Consider the following 25,373-nt stretch of genomic DNA (forward strand, 5'->3'; position numbering starts at 1 on the left):
TCAAACCATTCATGCAGTTGTCCAACATTACGGTTCCTAAAGTCATGCATGGAATGCAACCGATTCGCGTGCTAGTGCTTCAAACGGCCCTGCTTCGCGATGTTGAAATCCCGTGTGGGGCAGGTCTCAGTATACGCGCGACGACTACCGAATGCGAGCCTCGATTAGGTGCAACTAGTAGTGGAGAGGAGCGCGAGAGGTTAGGCGTGAGAGTGTATAATATCCGGACGACAAGTCGCAACACCAACGATGGACCATAATGCTCACAGCCCAAGCATGGCCTCTCATCGCATTCTTGCCGCCGCCTTGTTGGCCATGGCTGTTACGATAAACGCTCAGGTGAATATGAAAGTGCTCTCCTTCTTCTCTATCCTCGCCCCCGACGTTTTCAATAGCGGCACCTCGACAGTACACGGAAATGTAGGAGCTTATAATGATCCCGCTGTCGGCTTTCCTCCTGGCCGAGTTATTGATGGAGACATTTACCCACCTGGCAATCAAACAAACGAAGGGCGTACCTGGCTGCTAATAGCTATTCTAAAAATACCAACCATTACAGTTGACTTTGAACTCGAGACCCCGGAACTGGGTGGTCTGGTACTCAAGCCAGGTGTATATCGTTTTGTGGGAGGTGGAGCAGCTTCGCTAAATGGCACCCTTTACCTTGATGCCAACCACGACCCGAATAGTAGGTGGGTCTTTAATGTCCTAGACGACTTCACCATCGAGAGCTTTGCTAGAGTTGTACTCTTGAACGGCGCCGTAGCCTGCAACGTTATTTGGGGCGTGAATCGGAATGTCTTGACAGGATCAAACGTTGACTTGCACGGGTACTTCATCGCTCTCGGCTCAATCACGATAGGACCCGGTAGTACGATATTCGGCGGCCTGTACGCCTACAAACTTCCAGTGGTACTGCAAGACGATACAATCTATCGCTGCGACGCGCCCCCTTTTATACCGCCAACGGGAGGAGCGGGAATCCCGAGTTTACCGACCGAGGAAGGCATGGGAATCCCAAGTACGACAACTGGCATCCCCTCGACGGCGGATGGTACGACAACCGCAATAGCAACGTTGGAAACAACAACCACAGCTAGCGATACGGCATCTCACAAGGTTACGGGATCAACCGATACGGATACAATCATTACTAGCCCTAGAATGAGAGGCAGTAGTAGAAACACCACGACGATAACGAAGGTCATTACCTTTACGGCAACGTGCCCCGTGGCCCCGACGGTCATCACTTCATGTGGTCAAGAATTCTATATTACATCCCCCGGCACAATGGTGTTGACGGCTACCTCCATCATTACGGCCATAAACTCATGCAAGGAGTGTGCCGGGAGCCAGCCGTTCCAAATAAGACCGACCAACAGAACGCCATGCCCAAGCTGCACCTCCGGTAGGGCATCTGGGTCGAGGCAATCAGACGGAGGGCGGGAGCATCTTTCAGAACTCGAGATCGAAGTAACAGCCGCTGCTTCAGATCTCCGAAGCCTTGGCATTTACGCTATTCCAGTAGTCGCCCTTCTTATGATGGCTGTTCATTTGCTCTGAGAATGAGTACTCAATGGCCTCACCAGTTGGATGCATGGCCTTTGTTTCGTTCTGCGTATAGTAAGTAGTATGCCCTCGGCCACCGGGATAGGGGTCTCATATATACAATTACTCGAGAGTTGGACTTGTTCGTCTTGTTTAACAGTTCCACATGTGTAGATGCTACAGTATACATGCTACATGTATATTGTCTGGTGCGACACGAACGGCGCGTTTAGGGCCATTACGGTACGAGATTGGAACGAGAATATTAGAAAATGGTACAGGATCAAGTTCGTACGCTCTTCCAACGTGTTTGTTCGCAGGACGTGTTCCCAAGCAAAGGATGAATGCAAATGATACATTTCTGCGATTTTCGGTAGCTCCTTCGCTCGCACTTCATATTGTTCATACGCCTATATTTTAGTTGCATTCCTGGCGGCTCGTCAGCCTAGTTTTGGGTTAACAAGGGAGGGCTCGTCGCCTGGACGAATGGCCAATTAGGTTTGATCTCAAACAACAATACCGAATAGGAGCGCTAGTAGAGAAGCAGCTCGAAGATGGAGTAGGCGAGAATGAACCTTAACAAGTCACCAGGAGAAGCCAGCCATCCCGCTGGTTGCCCAAGCTCGCATCCTTGGGGTGGGTGGTGATAACCTGACCTATGATCGGGTAACTGACCTGACCCGTGCCCCCTAAAACAGGAAGTTTGTGGGCCGCTAAAAAGCTGACCTGACCTGTGGATCCCTTTTTTTAATGTGGGTGGTGATAAACTGACCTATGGTCGGGTAGCTGACCTGACCCGTGCCCCCTAAAATAGGCAATTTGTGGGCTGCTAAAAAGCTAACCTAACCTGTGGATCCCTTTTTTAATTGGCTAATACTTTTATAAAGGTGGAGCATGGGTCAGGTCAGAATAAATCAATAGTTGTTAAGAAATCTACGGAACGCTAACTCGAGGTACTAGGCATTGGAGTACTTATACTCTAATGCCTGCTTAGTCATAGGATGCGAGTCACATGCGGTAGCACGTGACTCTGTCCTAGGACATAGCTCTATTAGGCAAAGCCTAATATCATAACATCTATTAAACAAAACTTAACCTCTAAAAATTCTTGAAATCTTAATTCATTTCCAATCAATTAATTCACAATCAATTAACAATGGATTCTGTTATCTACTCCCCAACCCGCTTCTACCGCGGCCAACAAGAATCAATTATTAATTAATTAGAGATGGATTGTTTTTTTTTTAACATACCGATGGACAGAGAGACTTACTGTTATGGTATCGGGCTTAGCCCGATATACAAGAACGGAGGGAACCAAGGGACCCACTAGGAAGCACGCACACAACTAGAAGCCCTAGTTGCTAAGTAGTTTTCCCTCCTTCAAGTCTTTTAATAAACATCATTGAGAGTCCTAGAGCAATCGCCTAGCGACTCCGTAACACTTACCAAGCGTAGCAACTGTTACGGAGTCGCTAGGCGGCTGCTCTAGGACTCTCAATGATGTTTATTAAAAGACTTGAAGGATAGGAAAACTACTTGGCAACTAGGGCTTCTAGTTGTGTGCGTTCCTCCTAGTGGGTCCCTTGGTTCCCTCCGTTCTCCTATATCGGGCTAAGCCCGATACCATAACAGTAACGCAGCAAAAAACCTCCCCAAGAGGGAGCTTTATTATACCATTTTCCTATTTTTTGTAAGTGTTTCCTATTTTTTGTAAGTAATAATCAATTATCAATCGATTATCGATCACTTACGTCGATGGTCCAGGCGGGGAGATGCTTCCAGCGGTAACCAGGCTTTGCGGGGTTACCGGCAGCGTATGTTTTGTATGCGTCGACGTCCTATAGCGAGTTTCCGGCGGTACGGGGCATGATGAGAATCAATTATTAATTGATTCGAATTGATAATGATAATCAATTATCAATTGATAATGCAGGCGTGGAGGCGGTATAGGATTAACGTATGTAAGGAAGGAAAGAGGGACCGGTTAGAAATTCATTAGTAATAAATTTTGCTATTGCCAACCAGACCTATGCTCCACTTTTAAACAATCTTTCAGCCAATTGAAGAAAGAGATCCACAGGTCAGGTTAGCTATTTAGCGGTCCACAAATTTCCTATTTTCGGGCATGGGTCAGGTCAGCTACCCGACCATGGGTCAGGTTATGTGTATCCACATCCTTGGCACAAGCACTCAGGATACCCTTCATTACCCCACAATGAGCTGCATTCGCTTCGTTGCCGTTGCATTATTGGCCATTTCTACTACCCTCAACGCGCAGGTTGATCTGAAATCGTTCATGCTTCTTCCGTCTTCCGTGCCTCAGAAGTCATCAATACCAAGCAAACAAAAGTCTATAGCAATATTGTAATATATCCGGAGTCAACCGTCACCGGCTTTCCTCCCGGCCTCGTTATCGACGGCGACATCTACGGACCCTCTCCACTAACAGATCAGGCTCGAATGGATCTTCAAGCAGCTATCATCCAAGCATCAAGTCTTCCAGCAATCGATTTGACATGAAGGTGCTGGTACGCGCCTAGCTACTCACTTCCAGCTTTTTGGTCCAGTACGCGCAGCCACATGAAGTCGAATAAGTGTTTCAGAAGATACGGTATGTTCTTACCATTCATTGGTGGCTCACACGCAAATATCCTTACAGCCTTTAGTTATTTGCCCGTCTATTTGTTCTTTCCCTCAATTAATCGAATTTCTGGGAGAAACATGGGAGCTGGGCAAGTATTATTATTGCACCCTGCACGTCACATGGCGCGCAACTAAGCATTGTACTCTCCCTTTAGCGCAAGCAATGCCAAGTCGCTACTCTCAATATCGTTCCCCGGAAAGGAACAGACTTATTGATCTAGCCACATAATAACAATTCGCACTCACCCGATATTACCAATCTTTCCTGCTGGTTTACATCTATGTTTTATGAGGGCTGCAAGTACTCTATACGCTTAGTAAATTAGTAGTATTACTGTATTCTCTTCAAGTAGGTTGCATCTAGTTACACCTGTAGAGACCGTTACCTCGTTCCATTTCAACTTGGGCATCTGCTGCTTATCCTACAAACAGCCTCTGACTGTTGGTTGTTATACTGGTGCAACTGAATGATGTTGGTGATCCTATTATTGAATCATTGACCTAGCCTTTCAGCAGTCTTTGCTGTTGTCGGCTGGTTGTTGCGGCTTGAGTTAGCCTCCCTGGCTGGTATATTGGTCGATGTGGCTGGTAGTATATCCACCACACTTCTTTTAGTGTACTGTAATATTACCACCACAGTAAAAGTAGCATGATTTCATACTAAGTATACTGAGTAACAGCTGATTTTCTGACACATCTAGGGGGGGTTATCCGTAGAACCAACTCTATTTTTGCCCGCCAATCTGGTCGTCGTCTGGTGCAGAATTCATATCCTTAGGCATGCCGACAATGTTTGATGCACAATGTATTGCACCAGGTAGCATACTTTCAAGCAGATACTACCCAAGTACTCGATAACCGACTCGTACGTATTATTCTACTTCGTAGTATACTTATATACTTATATACTCTATGTATAAGGGGGAAACACACGTACGCGAATTAAAAAATGACCATCGTCCGGCTGGGTCATTTTTCGTAGGCCTCGCTTGATGAGATATTCAATAGCGAAACCAGGAGTATGCCAATAAGTATAGTGGCCCGCAATGAACAGCAATCTTTGCAATTAATAAAGTTCTCATGCGCGGGTTGACTGGCTACCGAAGCGGTATTGATATTTGCCAATGGTCCAAGTACGCCAAACCCGTTGCATTTAGTAGGGAATTTTCTTGCCGATTACAGTTTGAAAATGGCGTGGTATAAACATTCCGACCAGAGGTTTTTCCCGTTGGTGGGTAAGATACGAGCTACTGTACCCGCCGCCAGTACAAGTTTGAACCCTATTTCCGAGTTCGTTGGAAAAGCAAAAGTTGGCCAGTTAACGAATTACAAGAGCATCATAGTTACCTAATAAAGCAACGGTTCATTATATGTAGCGCTATTACAACAATATGAATGGTACGTTTGCAACCCTACGGCACACTTCGTTCAATACAAGACTGGCAGGCACAAGGCTAGCGGGCACAAGCACTTAATGCATTTGCAAATAACCCAGTCCTTGTCTCCGTCCTTATCTAGCGCGGGCATGCTGAATGAGGGAGGGGGTACACTGGCAAAGTTTTAGCCTTACTGCCTGGCAGAAAAAAAGTTCCTAGCATTACGAGTATAGTGTCCAGCGTGTATTTGAAGTATGCAAGTTTTAGAGTAGCAAATCTTCTAGCTTGTATTCCCCGGAGGCTGTTTGCCGCTCATGACTCTTGGTTGGAACACAGAAGCACGCCAATAATACGGAGCAGACGTATCTGATAGTGGTGGCGCGACCTGAAAAGAATCGGGACTTTTGCCAAGCTAGCCGTACCACCGCCAGGTCTCGCCACCAATGGAGGGCACTCTAGTTGACGACATAGCAGGCAATATAACGCTGAAAAGATTCTCAGCCTAACTACACATATTAGGGCTGTAGTAATACAAGAAAGGTTACATGGATTATATACTGAAGCTGCTACTCTACTCTGTCCAAGGCAAAGCCTTGCTACCGTTCGTTCAGTTTGTAATAAAGAATTATTGCTTGGCCCCGACTTTCATATTGCGCCGAACACTGCGCCGAACACGCGAACACGCGAACACGCCCAGGCAGGCGCAGGGTAGGCGAATTGGGTCGAAATTTGGGGTGATTTGTTGACTAAGTAAGTAAGCATAAGCAGGTGGCTGGTAGGTAGGTGTAGAGAGGTTTGGAAAGGGACGATACTGAGGAGATCGAATAGTCGAAAATTAGGATAGCGAAAGCTACCATGGCCTATCAACGGTTCTTGCTTCCACATCCACGTTCAACAGGCGGTAAATCTGCCAGGTGACATAGGTGACATAGGTGTACTGTACAGGAAGGCCGTAACTAGACCTCCATATAAGGCTAGCAGACAGTTCCTTGCAAGAGGACGAAGGCCTCAGAGATCAATGCTGCACTCCTGCCAGTCTCTTAGCGCTCTAATATCCGCTAGCACCCGACCCTTATTACTCTACCCCCTATACTATGTATAAGGTTATATGATATTGCCCGCCTTGTACTCCGTAAGTACTCCGTACAACTATACTCCCAGTCCGTTACGGCGTCCTGTCTCTCCCCTCTTAGTGTGGGCCACCCTAGTGCTACAGCATAATGCTCTGCCACGTAAGAAGTAAAGTCACTCAAATTATATCACCCGTGCATGTCTCCTGACAAAACATTACATATAAACAGTCTCAAGATATTTGCATAAGTATACTAATGGCCTTATAAAATTGAGTTTTGTTCGATAACGGCTATTATATTACCTAGCCCCAGCTCTTGCACTGTATATAGCTCCCACACATAGCTTGTAGACTATCAAATTGTTTGATTGGTGCTACTAGAGTTGCAGAAGCTTCTCAAAGATGAAACGATCGTAGGTATTGGCTTGTTGGATTCACCGTTTACTTGAACTTATCGTTTCTCTCCTGTGACCTTGCAATTCAAGATCGCGGTTCGCTTCAGATGCATGCTTATTGCTCTGAATGAAGAACAATACGGGCGCTTCGACAAGCAAGAGGCATCAGACGGTCGTTAAAACTGGTCCACTAGGAGCGTTAGGCGTACTCAAATAGCCGCGTGAGATGAAACACTAAAGGCGGCACGGTGATATCACTGGGCAGTAAGCCACTGCAGTTACTTCCTTGAACGTCTGGCTCTCGGCAAGGGCCGCAAAACAATGCGGACTGGAGACAACCAACGAACCAATCGTGAATAGCTCACATTACTTCAAAGGGAAACCCAACTTATTGCCACAGAACAGGCGACCAGTGGTTGCAGGATAGTAGGCATCAGCCAAATGCAACAACAAGCAATGCACTGCCAGCCGGCCGTTAAACAGGAGCGGCAGGAGTGAGCACTTGGCTCATTATCATCGCGTGGTTCCTGCACAGCACACGAAACAAACCAATAATGGTGAGATCGCGGTACTCGGCCATGATTTATTGCCACTGATTCATTAACTTTGCACGGTCTTTAGAAGCTCCAATAGAAAGATAATTAAGGGCATTGAAAAAATATGTTTCGCATAGAGTTCTCTCGTATAAGCTTGGATTGGCGACCCAACATGCCGCCATAGCACACGACGGAACAGGTGACCAGTAGTCCATAAGAAATTACGCATCACCCATATCGACACCATAAATGAAATGATGTCAGCAGAACGTTAAACTGGCCTGGGAAGTTGAAAATGACTTGTAGTAACTGTGTGGTCCCAAGGGTTACTCGAAACAACGAGGATTGAGGAAAATACCCAGCCATATGTTTTTTACAGGTCCTTTATGAATCACTGGCAATCCTTTCATCTTACACGATGGAAAAGGTTGCAAAATAAAGTATTCAAGCATCGGCCATACCCACGCTGAATTGCTAAACGCTGCCTCAGACGGCCGTATAACTGGCCTGCCTAGACCGTGTGTCTGGCGAGTTATGGCCCCGTACGACGTCAGTGCGCGCGCCAAACGAAACAACCAGGGCGAAGCTGCGATACTTGGTTGTTAGTTCCGGCTGCTCTTTTTTCAACCTATTGGCCGTCTAGCTGGTCTGCCACACGATGTTGGTTAAGGACCAACAGTGCACCTTGATAGGGTTACCTAGTATAAAGCCCGAAAGCTGACCCAAGTACGGAGTACTCCGTGCAGCCATCCAACACGAAAGTCGAACAGGGGAGTTGATGACGGCATATCTGGCCACTAAGATCCGCGGAATTTGTTTCCAGCTAACATGATTCGCCTACGGTATTGCGGCGGTCATTCCTTGATCGGGTAACAGGTGAATGGGTGGGGGAGTGTTTCGCCTCTGGCTGCCTCCTATTCACCCTCGTTCTGCAGGTGTACAGCGTAAGCGTGTGGTGTTCATAGTACTGTTATTCTCATTCCATCAACTTGCCGACAAAAATATGTCTTTGTCAAGCTGGTCATACTGTTGCAGACTTCTTACAAGACTCCTACGGTTGTCAACTTTTACTATGGGTTAGAAACCTTTACTACAGCGATAAAAAGCACCTGCAGATGCCTTGGGAATATTTCATCTGTTCCATTGCAGTCTACTTAGGACCCTATGCTAGATTTGGATACAAAGCGGATGCTCGTAGCATAAGTCGACAATCGGCCAGCGAATATCATGAGTATACATTACTATCGCTATAATACTACCTTTTTTTGTATTTCAATGGATATTCAAACGACCTGCAAACTTATGACACTATATCTTACGCGGTTTGCTCAAGATTGCGACGTTGACACCTGGCACAACACCAGCGGTGCTGCGCGTATCTACAGCAGTAAGGGGATGATGTAGCAGCAGTAGAGTATCGCTTACTTTAAGCGACCAACTGTTTCGGATCGAACGCAAGGATATCGGGTCAATGGATTTTGTCAGGGGACTGTGGTGCCTAGCCGAGCGATGGAAAGCCTAGGACGAGGCAATGACGGGGTCAATCCTGGGCCTCGGGTTGGCCCTGCCTCGAAGCGCTGTCCCCTGGCGACAACGCCTGCATCAAGCAATAACCCTAACGCCTAATCATGCCCGCGGTCGAGATGAACCCAGTCGATTCTCGACAATCTCGACGCCGATGCCTAGGCAGCATATTTACACACGGAGGTGCTTCACCTGATTTACGGCAGGCTAGCCAGCAAGTCGCTTGTTCTCGTAGCTCACGGACAAATTTGGTCACCATCACGCACGCACAAGTACAGACATGAGCTTGGACCACAACCTGGAACTAGGGGCACAAACAAGTTGCCCGACGACCCCTGTACCCAGTGGAAGACCCGCAGGGGCGGCGGTTCGGTAGCTTCAGCGACCTCACGATGGCCACACCGGTACTGTGCTACACCTACTACGCGCAATTGCATGAAGTAGATGAGGTTCTGATGTGCATATGCAGTACGCAAACTCCCAGATGCCAAGTCACCTCTCCGAGTGAAACAAGTTCGTCAAGCAGTGAACACCGGAAACAACTGTACTGTATCGAGAATTGCCTACAGTAGTTCGATCTTTGGCAGAATTAGCACAGATTTCAGGCACATTACTCGTATCCATGCTGGCGTTGGCCTTTAGTGGTCGATGTGGTCGATGTGAGTGGGCCATTGGGCTCCTGGAGGCATCCAACCTTGGTTATTCGATAGATTAGTAGGAGCTCTCAGACTGTTCCATGGCTTTTCTACATTTAATACAGTACGTGAACATTCCTTGGTACTATTGACAGCTTAGAATGACAGCGCAGATTGGATAAATCCTGCTTGTAGTGGTGCTCCGAACATGTAACTTGGACGTCCACGACAAGGCTGATGAGTTCCTAGTTTCCAGGCTTGACCCATGGCGACCGATTTTTCGGGTCGGCATTAAACTTGACGTAATAATTGCCTCCCACGATAATAGAACTGTCAGGAAAATGCATCTGTACCAGTACAATCGACCCCAATAGGTGGTCAGTACCAGATCTGCAATTCGTACTCCGTACGAAGTACTCGATTCACAATTTAAAAATGACATTTTGGCTGTCCAATTTGCAGTAGCATACATGGACCGTCGCCTGCCTGCTCTCCACCACAACACGATATCATTCGGTGCACCTACACAGACGTACAACATGGACCTGTATTTCGGATCACACCATGGGTTTCCACGTATAGGACCCATCCAGGGAACCGGATGAGCGTTACCATATGAAGGATGTAACATATTATGGTCCTCGACTTCGGAATTCTACCCAAGAGCTCGGCACCGCGTACACCTATACTTGCGACCAAGCCAAGCAGGGGGTTTCGGCGGGGGTGGACCTCAAAATCTGGAATCGATCCAAAGAACAGAAAATTGCGGATCAAACCCTATGCAGGCTCTCTCCTGGGTGTGCGTACCTTTCTATAAGTACGAGCACATGCGTGGACACGTACTTGTATACATACTTATATATGTGTGGAGGAATTACATGTGCGCGTACAATTAGAGCATTATTATACCAGCACGTTAAACTGTGCAGGTATACGAGCAAACTGGCCAGTTCTTGGGTTTCTTCTGCCTCTTGATGCCATACCGCCATCCCTAGAGCCGCTCTCCTCTGTAGGCAATCGTCCACCATAACGTCCAGTCATGGTTGCCTTGAAACGTACGGGTCTGTCCCTTTTCGTCGCAGGCAGCGTAGCCTTGACAGCTTCCAACCCGCCATTTATGCAGAACAACTCCAATCCGGCATTCATCGACCAGCTCGCCGACATCGTCTCCCGCTATGCCAGCGTCAAGCCCTTTACCGGTCATGTACGTCGAGGCAAACCCCCAACGTACGACGTGTCTCATCTCCTATAGGGTCTTGCTCGATTCGTCGATGGTCAAGGCAACTCGATGCGATGGACGGTTGATATTGAATGCCAGTCCACGCAGGTAGGGCATATGCCGAACGAAAGCCCTCGGCATCCCCTGCTCTTCGCCACAGAGGGGCCAAGTGCAAAGTTCTGCACTCTGGTCCAGGCCTGTCCCACCTCGGAACTGGTCGACATCTCAAACACAACCCAGACCTGCACGCGGATAACGACTGCCGAGGGATACTGCAATCAAGAGTGTGCCTACGAGCCTCTGTGCGACCCCAAATCACTCACCACCACGCTCGATGAGCTCGAGGGTCGACTGGAGGGCGCCTCGTTGGTTCCCATCAAGTTTAACGGCAAGACGGACGTCACAAACCCGGAGCATCGTCTGTGTTCAAGGCCCGACTTCACCAAGAAGGGAGGGGCAGTGAACACGGGGGAGTTGGATAATTTTCAGTACTATTGTCAGCATGCTGCCGCGACGTACTGCAATACGCAAAACGGAACGAATAACCCAATCACCTGCGGCGGCAGCTGTCCTCGAGTCGAACGCAACAACGTGACGTTGTTGCATGCATTTTAGTACGAAGAACCCTGGTTCCCTCTTCTCTGCACCCCTCTTGGTGGAAATGGGACATGCATGGCGTAGGGATTGCTGACGGCGGTTCACAGTGGCGGAATAGCAGATTTCGACATGACCGACATCAACGGATACGTCGCCATCGACCACACCAGGGAAGAGATTATTCTCGCCATTCGCGGCTCTTGGAGCGTACGAAACTGGATGGCGGATGCTTTGACTTTCCAAATAGAGTGCCCGTTTAGCAGTGGCTGCCGAATCCATGCCGGATTTTGGCTTGCCTGGAGCCACATCCGAGAACGAGTGACGAACATAATAATCGAATCCCACGACAAGCACAGAAACTACAAAGTCATCGCCACCGGCCATTCCCTCGGCGGCGCGGTCGCGACGATTGCTGCCGTTGACATTTACTTTCGGAAAAAGATACTCGTGGACGCCTACACCTACGGCTCGCCACGCATCGGCAACAATGATTTTGCCAACTTTGCCTCCTTGCAGCCCGGCAACATCTACCGTATCACCCAAGGCAACGATCTCATCACCGTCCTGCCCACTCTGAGGATGGGCTACGCCCATACAACTCCGGAGTACTGGATCAGCAACGCGACGGCAAGTTCTCCCACGACGGACGATTTTGTCAAGTGTTTGGGCATTGCGAACAGCGACTGTAGCCTCGGCAGCCCAGGGGTTAGTCTCAAAGCACACTCGGCTTATTTTGGATTAATCGACGGCTGCAAGCCGGCAATGCCCGATTTCAAGCGATGAGTGGGCGTAGATGTGACAGGCCTTTGATCGAGAAGAGTGCTCGCCGTCACGAGAGGCTATGCGCACTGCCAAGAGCCAAGAGTGCAAAGCGAATCCAACGATGAACAAGCGGTGATCATGGTCATGTCCCAGCCGCAAGGCCCAAGACAACATTCGCAATCGTCATTTCATCGAGTCTTGCAGAATTCCTGGAACGGAACACCTTGCTGCGTCCAGTAGCATATAGAGTGCATGGGGACTCGCGCACAGCTGATTGGCATTCACTTTGATGTATTCGCGCGATTCTTTATAATTCCGTGTGACGAATACCATCTACCATGGAGAGTTTCGCTTGTCAAAGTCATGGGGTTCTGCGTCATGAACGTGACTAATTGGATTCGAACTGGCCTGGATAGTTGGCACGACTTGTGATTGCCATTGACCCAAATCGTTTCTAGACACAGCAGGGGAGGGCTTTTCATAGTCATGAGGTTCTGCGTCATGGACGTGACGATTGGATTCAGCACTGGCCTGGATGGCTGGCACGACTTGTGATTGCCATTGACTCAAATCGTTACTGGAGACTATCTAACAACAAGATAGTTACTTATTTGGAACATAGATAAGACTGGTTGAAATCCTTGATTGATTAAGTGTGTGGGAATCATATATTGGTGGCTGTAACATAGCTATAACCTTAATTGTGTACTAGCTATTGGTAAGGTCCATCCAACAGAGACATAGTAGGTGGAAGCTTTTCATAGTCACGAGGTTCTGCGTCATGGAAGTGACTGATTGGATCCAGCACTGGCCTGGATGGCTGGCACAACTTGTGATTGCCATTGACCCAGCTCGTTACTAGGCAGACAGGGGTGAGAAGCATCGCCATAGTCACCACATCTCCCCTGCACCCCCCTGCCCCCTTCTTGTCCCGTTTGTTGGAGGTACGCTCACATATGTTTGGGTAATATTATTGCATGAAGAGCCCCGTAATAATCGTTTTTGGGAATGTCGCGCAGGCAACAGCATAGTTGCATTCGTTGTACTTGTACCCAAGAACCAGTGCGGAGCAGGGAGTCTGGAGTAATACTTGCACGTTATATTATTATATTATTCCCTGTAATAACGAGAAGCCATCCATGGCAGGTCAGCTTGCAGTAGTGTAGCATCGATGGAGGGGCCCGGGGTCTCCAATGTCAGATGACCGTAATCCTCCATGTCGTGCGAACCTCGGCCGTCCAGATTCGACTCCGCTACCAATAGTACAGTACATGGCTGTGTATGACTTTCTTCACTACAGCATACGAAAAGGTCGGCTGTTGGTTCTGCCGATGCCACATGCGGTAACTTGGTATTGCTGGCCAATAGTTTGCTGTTGGTGATGGCACCCAAGCGGAACAAGGGGCCATGATGTAGTCTTGCGTTCTTGCACCCACACGCACGCTTGCATACCCGATGCCGGCCATCATTGCTTGTTCGAATGGAGCTCGTCAACCCCAGCTCACGTCGCTCATGATTACCGCGTAAAGACGGGACTACCATCTCTCGCTCGACAGCTTGCGAACGTGCCGAGCCCTCGCCTCCCTCGTCCACGGCGCTCACGATCCCTCGGCATCGCCTCGAGCCTTTGTCGCCTCGGCCTCGTTGCGATCAGGCCGACGGCCGTCGCGACATCCGTCGTCGCCATGGATCAGGAGCGGTACGGCAACGGCCCCTGCTTCGGTCGGCCCGTCGTTGCCTCGGCCTCGACGTCGGCGACCATGACCCCCCTCCGGCCGGGCACGCCCAACACCGACAACAGCCGGAACCCATCGGGCGACAACGACACGAGCTCGTCCCATCGACGAGGCGCCGGCGGACACCAGGACGACTCTCGGCCGAGCTCGAGCTACGGCTCCTCGAGCGCGGTGGGGAGCCGGTTCGAGGAACGCTCGCAGCGCTACTTTCACTCGAGGCGCGTGCGGAAGGGCGAGGTCGACAAGGCCTGGCTCGAGAAGAAGGAGGGCAAGGAGAGGTGGGTGACTATCCTGCCCATCCTCGGCATCCTCGTCGGCCTCGGCATCTCGGGCTTCCTCGTCTACGACGGCCTGAGCAGCGTCGTGCACCACAAGTACTGCCCCGTCATGGACGAGACCTTTGACGGCGGTCTCAACGGCGACGTCTGGACCAAGGAGGTTTCCGTCGGCGGCTTCGGGTACGCTCGCCCCCGACCCCTCGCATGACGATGGCTAACGTCGAGGACGGGCTTCAGGAACGGCGAGTTTGAGCAGACGACGGGCGGCGACGAAAACGTGCTCGTGCAGGACGGCCGCCTCGTCATCAGGGCGACGCTCCAGGAGGCGGACAAGGTCGAGAAGGATCACGTCATCGACCTGCTCCGCGACGGCACATGCACGTCCAAGGACTGGTACGGCTGCGTGGCGGCGACGAACACGACGAGCGGCAACTCGAGCATCGTGCCGCCGACCAAGTCGGGACGGGTCAACACGAAGAAGGGCGCCCGGCTCAAGTACGGGCGCGTCGAGGTGACTGCGAGGCTGCCCGAGGGAGACTGGCTATGGCCCTCGATCTGGATGATGCCGGTCAGGGACACGTACGGCGCCTGGCCGTCGTCGGGCGAGATTGACATTATGGAGTCGCGCGGCAACAACTGGACGTACGAGCAGGGCGGCAACGACGTCGTGTCCTCGGCGCTCCACTGGGGGCCCGACGCGGCCAACGACGCCTGGTGGAGGACGAACAACAGGCGCAAGGCGCTGCGGACGACGTACGGCTCAGGCTTCAACACCTTTGGACTCGAGTGGTCGCAAAAGTACCTCTTCACCTACGTCAACAGCCGGCTGCTGCAGGTGCTCTACACCAACTTTGACCGGCCCATGTGGGAGCGCGGCCGCTTCCCGGCCTTGGGCGCCAACGGCACGCGGCTCGCCGACGTCTGGAGCCAGAGCGGGCGCGACAACACGCCGTTTGACCAGGAGTTTTACCTCATCATCCACCTCGGCGTCGGCGGCACCAACGGCTGGTTCCAGGACGGCAAGTCAGCCAAGCCCTGGCTGGACCAGTCGAAGAATGCGAAGAAGGACTTTTGGAACGCCCGGGAGAGCTGGCTGCCGACGTGGAAGAGGCCGCAGCTCGAGGTCAGCCGGGTCGTCATGATGCAGCAGTGCGACGGGAACGAAGAACTGTGAAGCCTCGACGGGCAGGCGGGAACACGGGATGGATTTCCCGATGGCCATGCGTCGGACTGGGATCCATGCTCGGCTGAAAGGATCGGCTGCCATTGGGGGCCATGCCCACAGCATGGCGTGCCGGCGGCCACTCGGCAGCTCCCCCGTCGAGGCCACGATGGCGCGTGATGGATTCGTCCGAGGACGGGGGTTGCGCAGCATGGCTACATCTGTCGGGAACGCTTCCACGGCAGCACGAGCACAGCCGAATCGGTCGCACACACGGATGGGCTCGCCTTGAAGCGGCCAATCTCGAGGTCCATCCGTCCGCCGGCCTCGTGATGGGTGCGGCGCCGGGTGCGCGTACGAAGGCACGCGCCCATGGGTGTGGTAGTACGTGGCTCGTATTCAAAGCACCGCGCGTATTGCCGTCGCCTGTTCATCCACATGCAGAAACTGTTCATCTACATGCAGAACCTGCTCATTCGCATGCGCTCCGTACAGGCACACCTATCCGACGTGGGCTCCGTGAGCACACATAGACACGACACGATCTCATGGGCGCACGAAGCTGCCCGACGACGTCGCATCGCCGTCGCCGGGTCGGGGGGGCAGGGCGCGTAGACAGCGTCACATCGCGTCGCCGGGGTCGTCTACAGCATGCGACATGCAAGACTGCACGCAGCCACATCGCGTGCAGGTCGGGCATCGGATCCGTCGCGGCTCGGGGTGCGACGGGATGCTTGCGCGGCCCCCCCTTTGCGTCGCACGGCGCCAGGGGGACAGGCGAGAGGGTTGGACGGCCAGGAGCTGCGTTTCCGCGGAGCAAGACTGCCTCGTCACACTCGTACCGTGTGCGTCGACCTTTTTCCCGTCCTCGCGGCGTCCTCGCATCCCCTCGGCGCGCGCTCCGAGGCAATGATTCGACCATCGGGGACACGTTTCCCGTCCGGCCGGGGTCGTGCCGATCGCCTCACGGTCGCGATGCCTGCTCACACACCATGCTCGCCTGTACGGAGTGCTGCAAGGCGCGGAGTGGTGCAGGGCACGGAGCGCTGCGGGTCGTGTTCCTCGAGAGGCGCGGGAATCGGCTCCGGCTCCGCTCGCCGCGCCCCCGCACACGCGGGCCGAGGGTGGCTCGTGCCCCCCGGACGGAGCCACGGAGTCGGTCCGGCGGGGCGCGGCGGCGAGCAAATCAGGGCCCGTGGCTGGCCGGACGACGGTGCGCCACGCCGGCCGGGGCGGCTTCTCGCGCGCCGTCGGTGCGGGGGCTTGGCCGGCGAGCGCCGGAGCGCCAACACGACGACGGCACGCGCGCATCGTCGCCGACCGGACGTCCAACGATTCAATGTCGAGGTTGCGCGCCCGAGGAAAGGCGAGGCGAGCGAGCGTAATGTCGAGGCTGCGCGCCCGAGGAAAGGCGCGGCGGGACGGCGGCTCAGGCTCGCACCCGTACTCGTGCCGTGGGCGGGCAAGCACAAGCACTGCACAGGCAGCCACCTCGAGCGAGCGTGCTCCGTCGGCGTCCTCGCGGTGCGCATCGCCTGCTTCGTCACGGCAGCATTAGGAAGGTGACATTGCGAGGACGTGTGCACGGGGGGCACCGAGGATGGCGGTGGGGGTGTCGGGGTTGAAGCTCGTAAAGTGTGCCTCGGCCGCGGGAACTTTTTCCGACGGCAGGGATTGCGAAGCCGGCCGAGGCCATTCCCAGCGGACACGGAGGTGTAAACTTGTACAAGTACATGCGCGCATGCCTGTAGGGGTACCTCGACGTACCAACTCGGTGCGCGGAGCACATGCACACTGTACGAGTACAGCACACCGCGCGTGGCCGTGCATGCAACCACGTACATGTACAGCGGGGGCACTGTACTTGTACTTGCTCGTGCTTGTGCACGTCTTGTACCGCACCGAGCGCCGCGGACGGAGCATGGCAAGTATCACCATCACAAGTACCAACACGGCACTCTGTACTCTTGGTTGGGATTGCACAGTACCGTGCAGTACGCAGGTGAATGCGCTCCGTACAAGTGCAGAGTGCCGTACAAGTGCAGAGTGCCGTACAATGGCATCGACGCTGCACTGCCATGCCGGCCTCGATTCCGTACACTACCTGCATGGACGTACCGTGCAAGTATCGGTACTTGTGCTCGCCCCGTAGCTGCTGGTCGCTGCGTCCCGGCACAGTGCCTCTCCCGCACGCAGACGGTACGGTGCGTGCTGCACACGCAAGCACTCGCATCGGCATGTGCTTCGAGGTAGGTGTGCATGTACTCTGCAGCACATGTACGCGCGACGTACCCTTTACCGCACAAGGACTTTCTCGTATCTGCACCTGACGGCGCACGCGAGCCGGCGGTGTCGGCGCACAGCATGCGAATTGGGTGCAGGTTCTCCCCTGCACGCCGCAGTTGTGCGTGCATGTGCTGGTGCCGGGACCGGCGCGAGGTACTCTGTACTTGTAGGTACCCGCGGCAGCGCGTCCTCGCGACGCTCGTATTCGTCATTACGGTGCGAGGTACAGAGTACGGATGAAGTACAGGGTACGGATGAAGCACAGAGTACGGAGTAAGTACAGAGTGCGGATGAAGCAGAGTACGGAGTAAATACAGAGTACGGAGTACAAGGAATCCGTCACAAGTACTCCGTACAGCTACAGTGCATGTACTCTGCTTGCAGCGCTTGTACCGGTACGTGCTGGCAAATACGGCGCAGGCACCGCGCACCACGGCGTCGCGCAACGGTCCTGGTCGCGGGTTTGTGAGCAAATGGCGAGCGCGTGGAGAGCACTGCTCGGTGGAATGGATTGATCATGAATCCCGGGAAGATGCCTGCCAAAGCAACGGGTGCCAGGAGGAGCCGAGGGTCGATGGGCGGCGCTGGACGTGGACGGGCCGCCAGACCAAGTCTCGGCATCGGCACAGGTACAGAGCACAGCACGCACCAAGTACAGGTGCATACCTAGGTAGTAGGTACAGGCACATATAAGGCACAGAGTAATAGGTACAGGTACAGACAAATTACAGCACCCACCAAGCACAGGTGCAGAGTACATGTTCAGCACGCGCCGAGGACAAGTACAGAGTACTGGGAGATTACAGCACGCCCAAGTGCAATCGCAGAGTGCATGTACAGCACGCACCGAAGTCAACAGAGTACAGTTGATCACAGCACGCACAAGTGCAATTGCAGAATGCATGTACAGAGTACCAGGTAATCACAGCACGCACAAGCGCAATCGCAGAGTCATGTACAGCACCCACCGAGGACAAGTACAGAGCAAGTACTGGGTGGTTACAGCACGCACAGGCGCAATCGCAGCGTGCAAACACAGCACGCTCAAGTACAAGTGCAGAGCACACCTGCAGCACGCACCAAGCACAGGTGCAGATTGCATGTAATACAGAGTACTGGTGGTTACAGCACGCACAAGTGTAAGCGCAGAGTACGGCACGCACCAAGTGCGGAGTGCAATCAACTCGCCCAGGACAGACCACAGCACTCGCCAAGCGCAGGGTGCAGCACTCACCAAGGACGGAGAGTATTATTATTACTCGCTCTCCAAACGGAGTGCACTTGTGCAAGGACGCACCGAGCAATGACGGGCTACTTGTACACGGACGCGCCAAGTAATCAAGTACAGAGTACAAGTGCTCACCAAGGGCTGCGTACAGAGGAATACTTACTGATCAAGTGCTCTGTACGGAGTACAGAGTGCAGCATTCACCAAGCAGGAGTGCAAGGACGCACCAAGTACAGAGTACATGCAAGTGCTCGCCGAGTATCACTCCCTACGGCGTACGAGGATGCACCAAGCATCGGTACTCGCAGCGTCCAATTGCTCACCAAGTGCAGAGTGCAGTGTTTGCCAATTGAGTGCGAGGACGCAACGATGCACCAAGCAATTACGGCGTACAGGTACAAACACGCAACGGCGCACCAAGTACTCATTGATTGCAGAGTACAAGGACGCGACGATGCACCAAGCAATTACAGTATGCAGGTACAAGGACGCAACGATGCACCAAGCGATTACTGCGTACAGGTACAAACACGCAGCGACGCACCAAGTACTCCGTAATTGCAGAGTACATGTACAGTCAACGACGCACCAAGCAATTACAGGGTGCTCCCTACAGCACGCAACGACTCACCAACAATTACAGAGCACTCCCTACAGCAACACTCACCAAGTAAGTACTCCGTAATTGCAGAGTACATGTACTTGCAATCAACAACGCAACGACGCACCAAGCAATTACAGAGTACGGACGCAACACGCACCAAGCAATTACAAGGCACTCCCAACAGGACGCAACACGCACCAAGCAATTACAGCGTACTCCCTACAGGACGCATCACGCACCAAGCAATTACAGCGTACTCCCCAATACCTAGTACAGGACGCAACACGCACCAAGTAATTGCGGCGTACTCCCTGCAGGACGCAGCACGCACCAAGTACTCCGTGATTACAGAGTGCATGTGCACCGGCCGTCCCCGACAACGCGCGCCGCATGCGTCGGCTGCGCTCGCCGGTGTGCACCTGCGTGATGCCATTGTGCTCCTGCGTTTCCCCTGCACGTCGTCTCCGTGCTGCGATGCACACGTACCTAGGTGCGCAAGCACATGCACTCCGCATCCTGTTGGCCGACGTTGGGTGGCATCCGGTTCAACCTTGCAATCTGCTTACGTGCAGGGGGTGCCCTGGCCGTGTACTCTGTACTTGTGCTTGCATCCAACGGTACTCCGCACTGCGCTGGCAAGAATGACAGGTACCTGTGCAGTGTCGGTTCTCCGTACTGGAGCTTGCATCCAACGGTGCTGGTAGAATTACAGGTGCTTTTGCAGCATCAGCACTCTTTACTGTGCTGGCAAGAATGACGAGTACTTGTGCAGTGTCGGTGCTCCGTACTGGTACTTGCATCCAACGGCACTGGTAGAATTACAGGTGCTTGTGCAGCGTCGGTGCTCCGTACTGGTACTTGCATCCAACGGCGCTGGTAGAATTACAGGTGCTTTTGCAGCATCAGCACTCCGTGCTGGTACTTGCATCCAACGGTGCTCCGTACTGGTACTTGCGCCAGCACTCCGTACTGGTACTTGCATCCACTGGCACTGGCGGAATTGCAGGTACTTTTGCGCATCGGCACCCCGTACTGGGGCTTGTATCCCATGGCGGGGCGTGAATGGCGGGCACTTGTGAGCGTCAGCGCGCCGTTCTTGTGCTTGTATCCCGCGGTGCTGGTAATTATTGCAGGTACATGTGCACTATCGGCGCTCCGCCCTGTGTGTGTACCTGTAATCACTCCGTGCGGAGCGAGTACTTGCGGTGCCTGCACGACGCTGAGGGTCTCCCGACATGCATGTACCGTGGGGTGGCAAAATTGTCGATTCAATCTGTAGGAGTGGCGCTACCAAGACTGAGTCGTCATTTTTGTCAAGTTACTGTACGTGCTCTGTGCGGAGTACTCCGTACTTACTCCGTACATGCGCAAGTATCACCGTAGGAGCCGGCACGGCAAGCATCAGCTCGGCGTTGCGCTCCTCCGACCACAACCATGGATATGCGACCATGGTTAAGCACACAAACGCCGTCACCGCAGTCCCTGCTGCCCACTGTGATGCTCGTCTGCATGGACGGTACCGAGTACGAGTAGGTGTGCGTGGGCGGTGCTGAACCTCCGGCGTCGTCGCTTCGTCGCATGGATGCCGCGCCGTGTGGTTGCACCACGCAGCCGTCGTTGCGCCGCTCGTGCATCCGGCCGTTGTGCGTCGTGCCGAGTTCGAGGGGCCCTCGAAAGGTTCCATCCACCCTTCCATCCTCGTGCTCGGCCCTTCCATCGCGTCGGCGCCAACGTCACGTCGAGCTCGCCGCTCCACCCTCTCACGATGCGTGCCGCCGGCCTGCTCCCGCTTCCGACGTTGGCGCCCGTCGAGCATGCACACCCATGTCTCCCTGGACCTGTCGTCGTCGTCGCCGCTGCGAGGAGCTCGTTGCTTCGCGCTGCGCCGAGGGTGGCAAGTGCTGGCATCCTCCAGCGGGCCGTTGGGCCTGTCGAGGCCGCAGGCGCCGGTTCTCCTCCCGAGGCCGATGGTCGAGGTCGCCTGCACTCGCCATCATTCACCTCTTCCGTGCTCGTGGCTTGCGTCGCTCGTCCGCTCCGTCCCTCGTTCGTTGCCCTCCGCTGCCTTTGCCTTTGCCCTCCGCTGTCAGCTCGACTGTCAGCTCGCTCGCCTCGTCCGGTCGCTCGTCGTCGTCGCCGTGCCGTTGCCGACATCGTCTTCGGACCGCGCGTCCGTCTCGTCCCGTGGCCTCGGGCCGGTGCCGACCATCGAGCATCCTTCCGTGACGATTCGTCTCGCGCACGCCCGACGCACCCCTGTCCGTCGCTCGACCGGGCCGTCGGAGCATTGGAAAAATCGGCCGAAATCTGTCGTATGACCGAACACGGTCGGCCGTTGTTCTGGCCGAGCCTGTTGCCCGAGTTCACCTGCCTGCGCGTGCTCGCCAACCGCCGCCGCATCTGCCTTTGCTTCTGCCGATAGCCTCTGCCGCGCCGCTGCTTCGTTGCCCGGGCCGTCGAGGCGGGCCGAGTTTGCACCTGGGACCGCGACCGCAACGCATGTCGAGGCGTGCCACGCATCGTCATCCCCTTCGCATCGTCGTCGTGGTCGTCGTGTCCGTCGATACGCTCCCGCTCCCGTCCTTGGTCGACGTCGTCCTCGGCAGACACCCCTTCCCCTGACAAGGCGTGCGCACCCATCTCCTCCGGCCGTGGGACCTCGTCGCCGGCCTTGCACCTCGTCGCCGGCCTTGCGTCTTCCGAATCCGTTGTCCGTCATCCGTCGGCCGTCGATCCGGACCGCCATGGCTCTCGGTGGCTTCTTCAAGTCCAAGAGGGCGGAACCGGCGTCGGATGCGCCCCGTGACCCTCCCCAGGAGGCGCCTCCTCGTCTGCGGCGAGCAGAGCCGTCCGTCGTCTCGGAGAAGCGGCCGTCGTCGGTAGTGAGCGGAGACGATGTCGACCTCCGACCTCCCCCTCGCTTCCACTCGCGGCCGCAGTCGAGCTCGGGACACTCGACGCCGTCGACCAGCGGCTCCATGTTCCTCGACGACATCAAGCACGAGGTCATGGTCAACTACCTCTACCAGCAGCAGTGCTCGCACATGTGGGTGGGCGATGGCTCCGCCGACGTGGAGGGCGTGCTCCTGCGCAAGGCGAGGGGTCGTTACATGGCCTGCCCGCCCATGCTCGGTGGCTCCCCCTTCGCCGTCGCTTGCGCCGTCATGAACGTCCAGGTAGGCGACCTCGTCCGTCCGTCTTCGCCGAACCGGCTGACCCGGCCGTCACCTGTCGTTCCTTAGTGCGCCATGACCGTCAACTCGCGCGTCATCAAGACCTTCTTGCAGTGGTCGCCCGAGGCCGTCGACGTGCCTCTCATGAACGGACTGCGCGTGCAGATCCTACCGGCCGTCGAGGATCTCGCCCGCGCCCGGAAGCATCAGTTCGCCGCCTTTGTCGCCTCCGAAGGCCTGCTCGTCGTCTGGGACGACGACCCGCTGCACCTTGTCCAGCGCGCCAAGGCCATCGAGTCGGAGCTCATGGAGCTCGTCTGGAAGGCCGGCAGTGTCGTCGACGACGACGACGACGAGAAGCGCGCCGGAGCCGGAGCCGAGGCCGAGATCGACGAGGAGAGCGGCGAGGTCAAGGCCGAGCGGCGCCCGATCCACATGCAAAACACCGTCCTCGTCTCCGTCACCTTGGTTCTCGTCATCGTCTCGCTCGGTGCCGCCTGGAGGCAGCTCGCCATCGAGGTCTCCGTCGACGGCAGCTACCTCCGCCTCGGCCTCGTCGCCCTCGCGCCCCTCCAAATCTTCTTCACCCTCTTCTTCGCCCAGGTCATCGTCGGCTGCCTCGCTCAAATCTTCGGCCCCATCCGCCAGCTCAGCGTAAACTCCAAGTTTTACTCCGGCCGACCGCCCCCGCGGCTGCGCACGGCGACGCTGCCGCACGTCACCATCCAGTGTCCCGTCTACAAGGAGGGTCTGCAGGCCGTCGTCGTGCCGACGGTCAAGTCCGTCAAGCAGGCCATGTCGACGTACGAGCTCCAGGGAGGCTCGGCCAACCTCTTCGTCAACGACGACGGCCTACAGCTCCTCTCGGAAGAGGATCGTCGCGCACGCATCGACTTTTACGCCGACAACGGCATCGGCTGGGTCGCCCGCCCGCGGCACGGCGAGCACGGCTTCCGGCGCAAGGGCAAGTTCAAGAAGGCGTCCAACATGAACTTTGCCCTCATGGTGTCCTGCGCCGTCGAGGAGAAGCTCCAGGCCGTCAGCCGCGGCGCCGAGTGGAGCCAGAACGACGAGGCCCTCGTCTATGAGCAGGCTCTCGGGGAGGTGCTCGACGAGGACGGGCGGGCATGGGCCGACGGCAACATTCGTGTCGGCGACTATATTCTCCTCATCGACTCGGACACGCGCGTCCCCGCCGACTGTCTGCTCGATGCCGTGTCCGAGATGGAGCAGTCGCCCGACGTCGGTATCCTGCAGTTCTCGTCGGGCGTCATGCAGGTCGTCCACACGTACTTTGAGAACGGCATCACCTTCTTCACCAACCTCATCTACTCGGCCATCCGGTACACCGTCTCCAACGGCGACGTCGCCCCCTTCGTCGGCCACAACGCCGTGCTGCGCTGGTCAGCCATCCAGCAGGTGTCGTACCGCGACGAGGACGGCTACGACAAGTTTTGGTCCGAGAGCCACGTGTCCGAGGACTTTGACATGTCCCTTCGCCTGCAGTGCACCGGGTACATCATCCGCCTCGCCGCCTGGGCCGGCGACGGCTTCAAGGAGGGCGTGTCGCTGACCGTCTATGACGAGCTCGCGCGCTGGGAAAAGTACGCGTACGGCTGCAACGAGCTGCTCTTCAACCCCATCCGGACCTGGCTTTGGCGCGGGCCCTTCACGCCGCTGTTTCGTCGCTTCCTCTTCTCGGGCATCCGCTTCACCTCCAAGATCACCGTCATCTCGTACATCGGCACCTACTATGCCATCGGCGCCGCCTGGATCATGACGGCCGTCAATTATTTCCTCGTCGGCTGGTTCAACGGGTACCTCGACAAGTACTACGTTGACTCGTGGCAGGTCTGGTTCTCCATCATCATCGTCTTCAACGGCCTCGGAAACATCGCCCTCGCCGTCATGAGGTACCGCATCGGCGAGCGCAGCCTGCTCGGGGCCTTGTGGGAAAACTTCAAGTGGACCTTGATGCTGGCCATCTTCCTCGGCGGCCTGTCGCTTCACATCAGCCAGGCGCTGCTGGCGCACATGTTCGAGGTCGACATGACCTGGGGGGCGACGAGCAAGGAGGCCGAGTTCTCCAACTTTTTCATCGAGGTCCCCAAGGTGCTGAAGAAGGTGAGTGGCGAGCGTGAATCCCGGCCGGAGGCGACATCGTCAGAAACTTCACTCGCACGAGCCGTGGCCTGTCGGTCCGGGTCTACCCTATTCCGACGGCTGCGGTGGTTCCTGCCTTGCCTGCCGTTGCGTACCTGCCATCCGGCGGCCATGACGACGCCTCTGAGCCTCACTGCTAACCATCGTTCGTCTTGCCACGTATAGTTTAAATTCTCCATGCTCTTCGCCCTGTTCTTCATCGTCGGCATGATCATCCTTGCCGTCGCGCCTTTCATCCCGCACGACTGGCGCATCACCGATTTCGTCGCCATATTGCCCTTGGCCACCGTCGCCGCGAGCCACTTTCTCCTCCCGCTCGCCTTGAACCCGGCCCTCATGACCTTTTCGTGGTAGAGAAACAGGTCCAAGATGGTGTACGGCTGGGTCTGACATTCAGAATCATCATCGACCTTGGACCCGGGATGACGCCGAC

At 54.8% G+C, this 25,373-nt stretch overlaps 5 protein-coding genes and 1 pseudogene across 5 annotated transcripts; 4 read left to right on the plus strand and 2 right to left on the minus strand.

Annotated features, from left to right (window-relative positions):
• Window positions 1-249: 249 nt before the first annotated feature.
• Window positions 250-1,563, plus strand: DCS_02041 (uncharacterized protein; the record flags this gene model as incomplete). Its single annotated transcript, XM_040799371.1, has 1 exon — window positions 250-1,563. One exon carries the CDS (start codon window positions 250-252, stop codon window positions 1,561-1,563), a length of 1,314 nt encoding a protein of 437 aa, XP_040660254.1.
• A 9,208-nt stretch (window positions 1,564-10,771) lies between these two features.
• DCS_02042 (uncharacterized protein) lies at window positions 10,772-12,331 on the plus strand (the record flags this gene model as incomplete). The annotated part of the gene is made up of 3 exons (XM_040799372.1): window positions 10,772-10,936; window positions 10,985-11,466; window positions 11,656-12,331. 3 exons carry the CDS (start codon window positions 10,772-10,774, stop codon window positions 12,329-12,331), a joined length of 1,323 nt encoding a protein of 440 aa, XP_040660255.1.
• A 1,664-nt stretch (window positions 12,332-13,995) lies between these two features.
• DCS_02043 (glucan 1,3-beta-glucosidase) lies at window positions 13,996-15,498 on the plus strand (the record flags this gene model as incomplete). The annotated part of the gene is made up of 2 exons (XM_040799373.1): window positions 13,996-14,504; window positions 14,562-15,498. 2 exons carry the CDS (start codon window positions 13,996-13,998, stop codon window positions 15,496-15,498), a joined length of 1,446 nt encoding a protein of 481 aa, XP_040660256.1.
• Window positions 15,499-16,107: 609 nt separating this feature from the next.
• DCS_02044 (uncharacterized protein) lies at window positions 16,108-17,719 on the minus strand (the record flags this gene model as incomplete). The annotated part of the gene is made up of 2 exons (XM_040799374.1): window positions 16,108-17,021; window positions 17,605-17,719. 2 exons carry the CDS (start codon window positions 17,717-17,719, stop codon window positions 16,108-16,110), a joined length of 1,029 nt encoding a protein of 342 aa, XP_040660257.1.
• Window positions 17,720-20,967: 3,248 nt separating this feature from the next.
• Window positions 20,968-22,244, minus strand: DCS_02045 (annotated as a pseudogene).
• Window positions 22,245-22,348: 104 nt separating this feature from the next.
• DCS_02046 (uncharacterized protein) lies at window positions 22,349-25,294 on the plus strand (the record flags this gene model as incomplete). The annotated part of the gene is made up of 3 exons (XM_040799375.1): window positions 22,349-22,780; window positions 22,847-24,901; window positions 25,106-25,294. 3 exons carry the CDS (start codon window positions 22,349-22,351, stop codon window positions 25,292-25,294), a joined length of 2,676 nt encoding a protein of 891 aa, XP_040660258.1.
• Window positions 25,295-25,373: the final 79 nt, after the last annotated feature.

Source organism: Drechmeria coniospora, chromosome 01 (assembly GCF_001625195.1).
Source record: "Drechmeria coniospora strain ARSEF 6962 chromosome 01, whole genome shotgun sequence".
Classification (NCBI taxonomy): domain Eukaryota; kingdom Fungi; phylum Ascomycota; class Sordariomycetes; order Hypocreales; family Ophiocordycipitaceae; genus Drechmeria; species Drechmeria coniospora.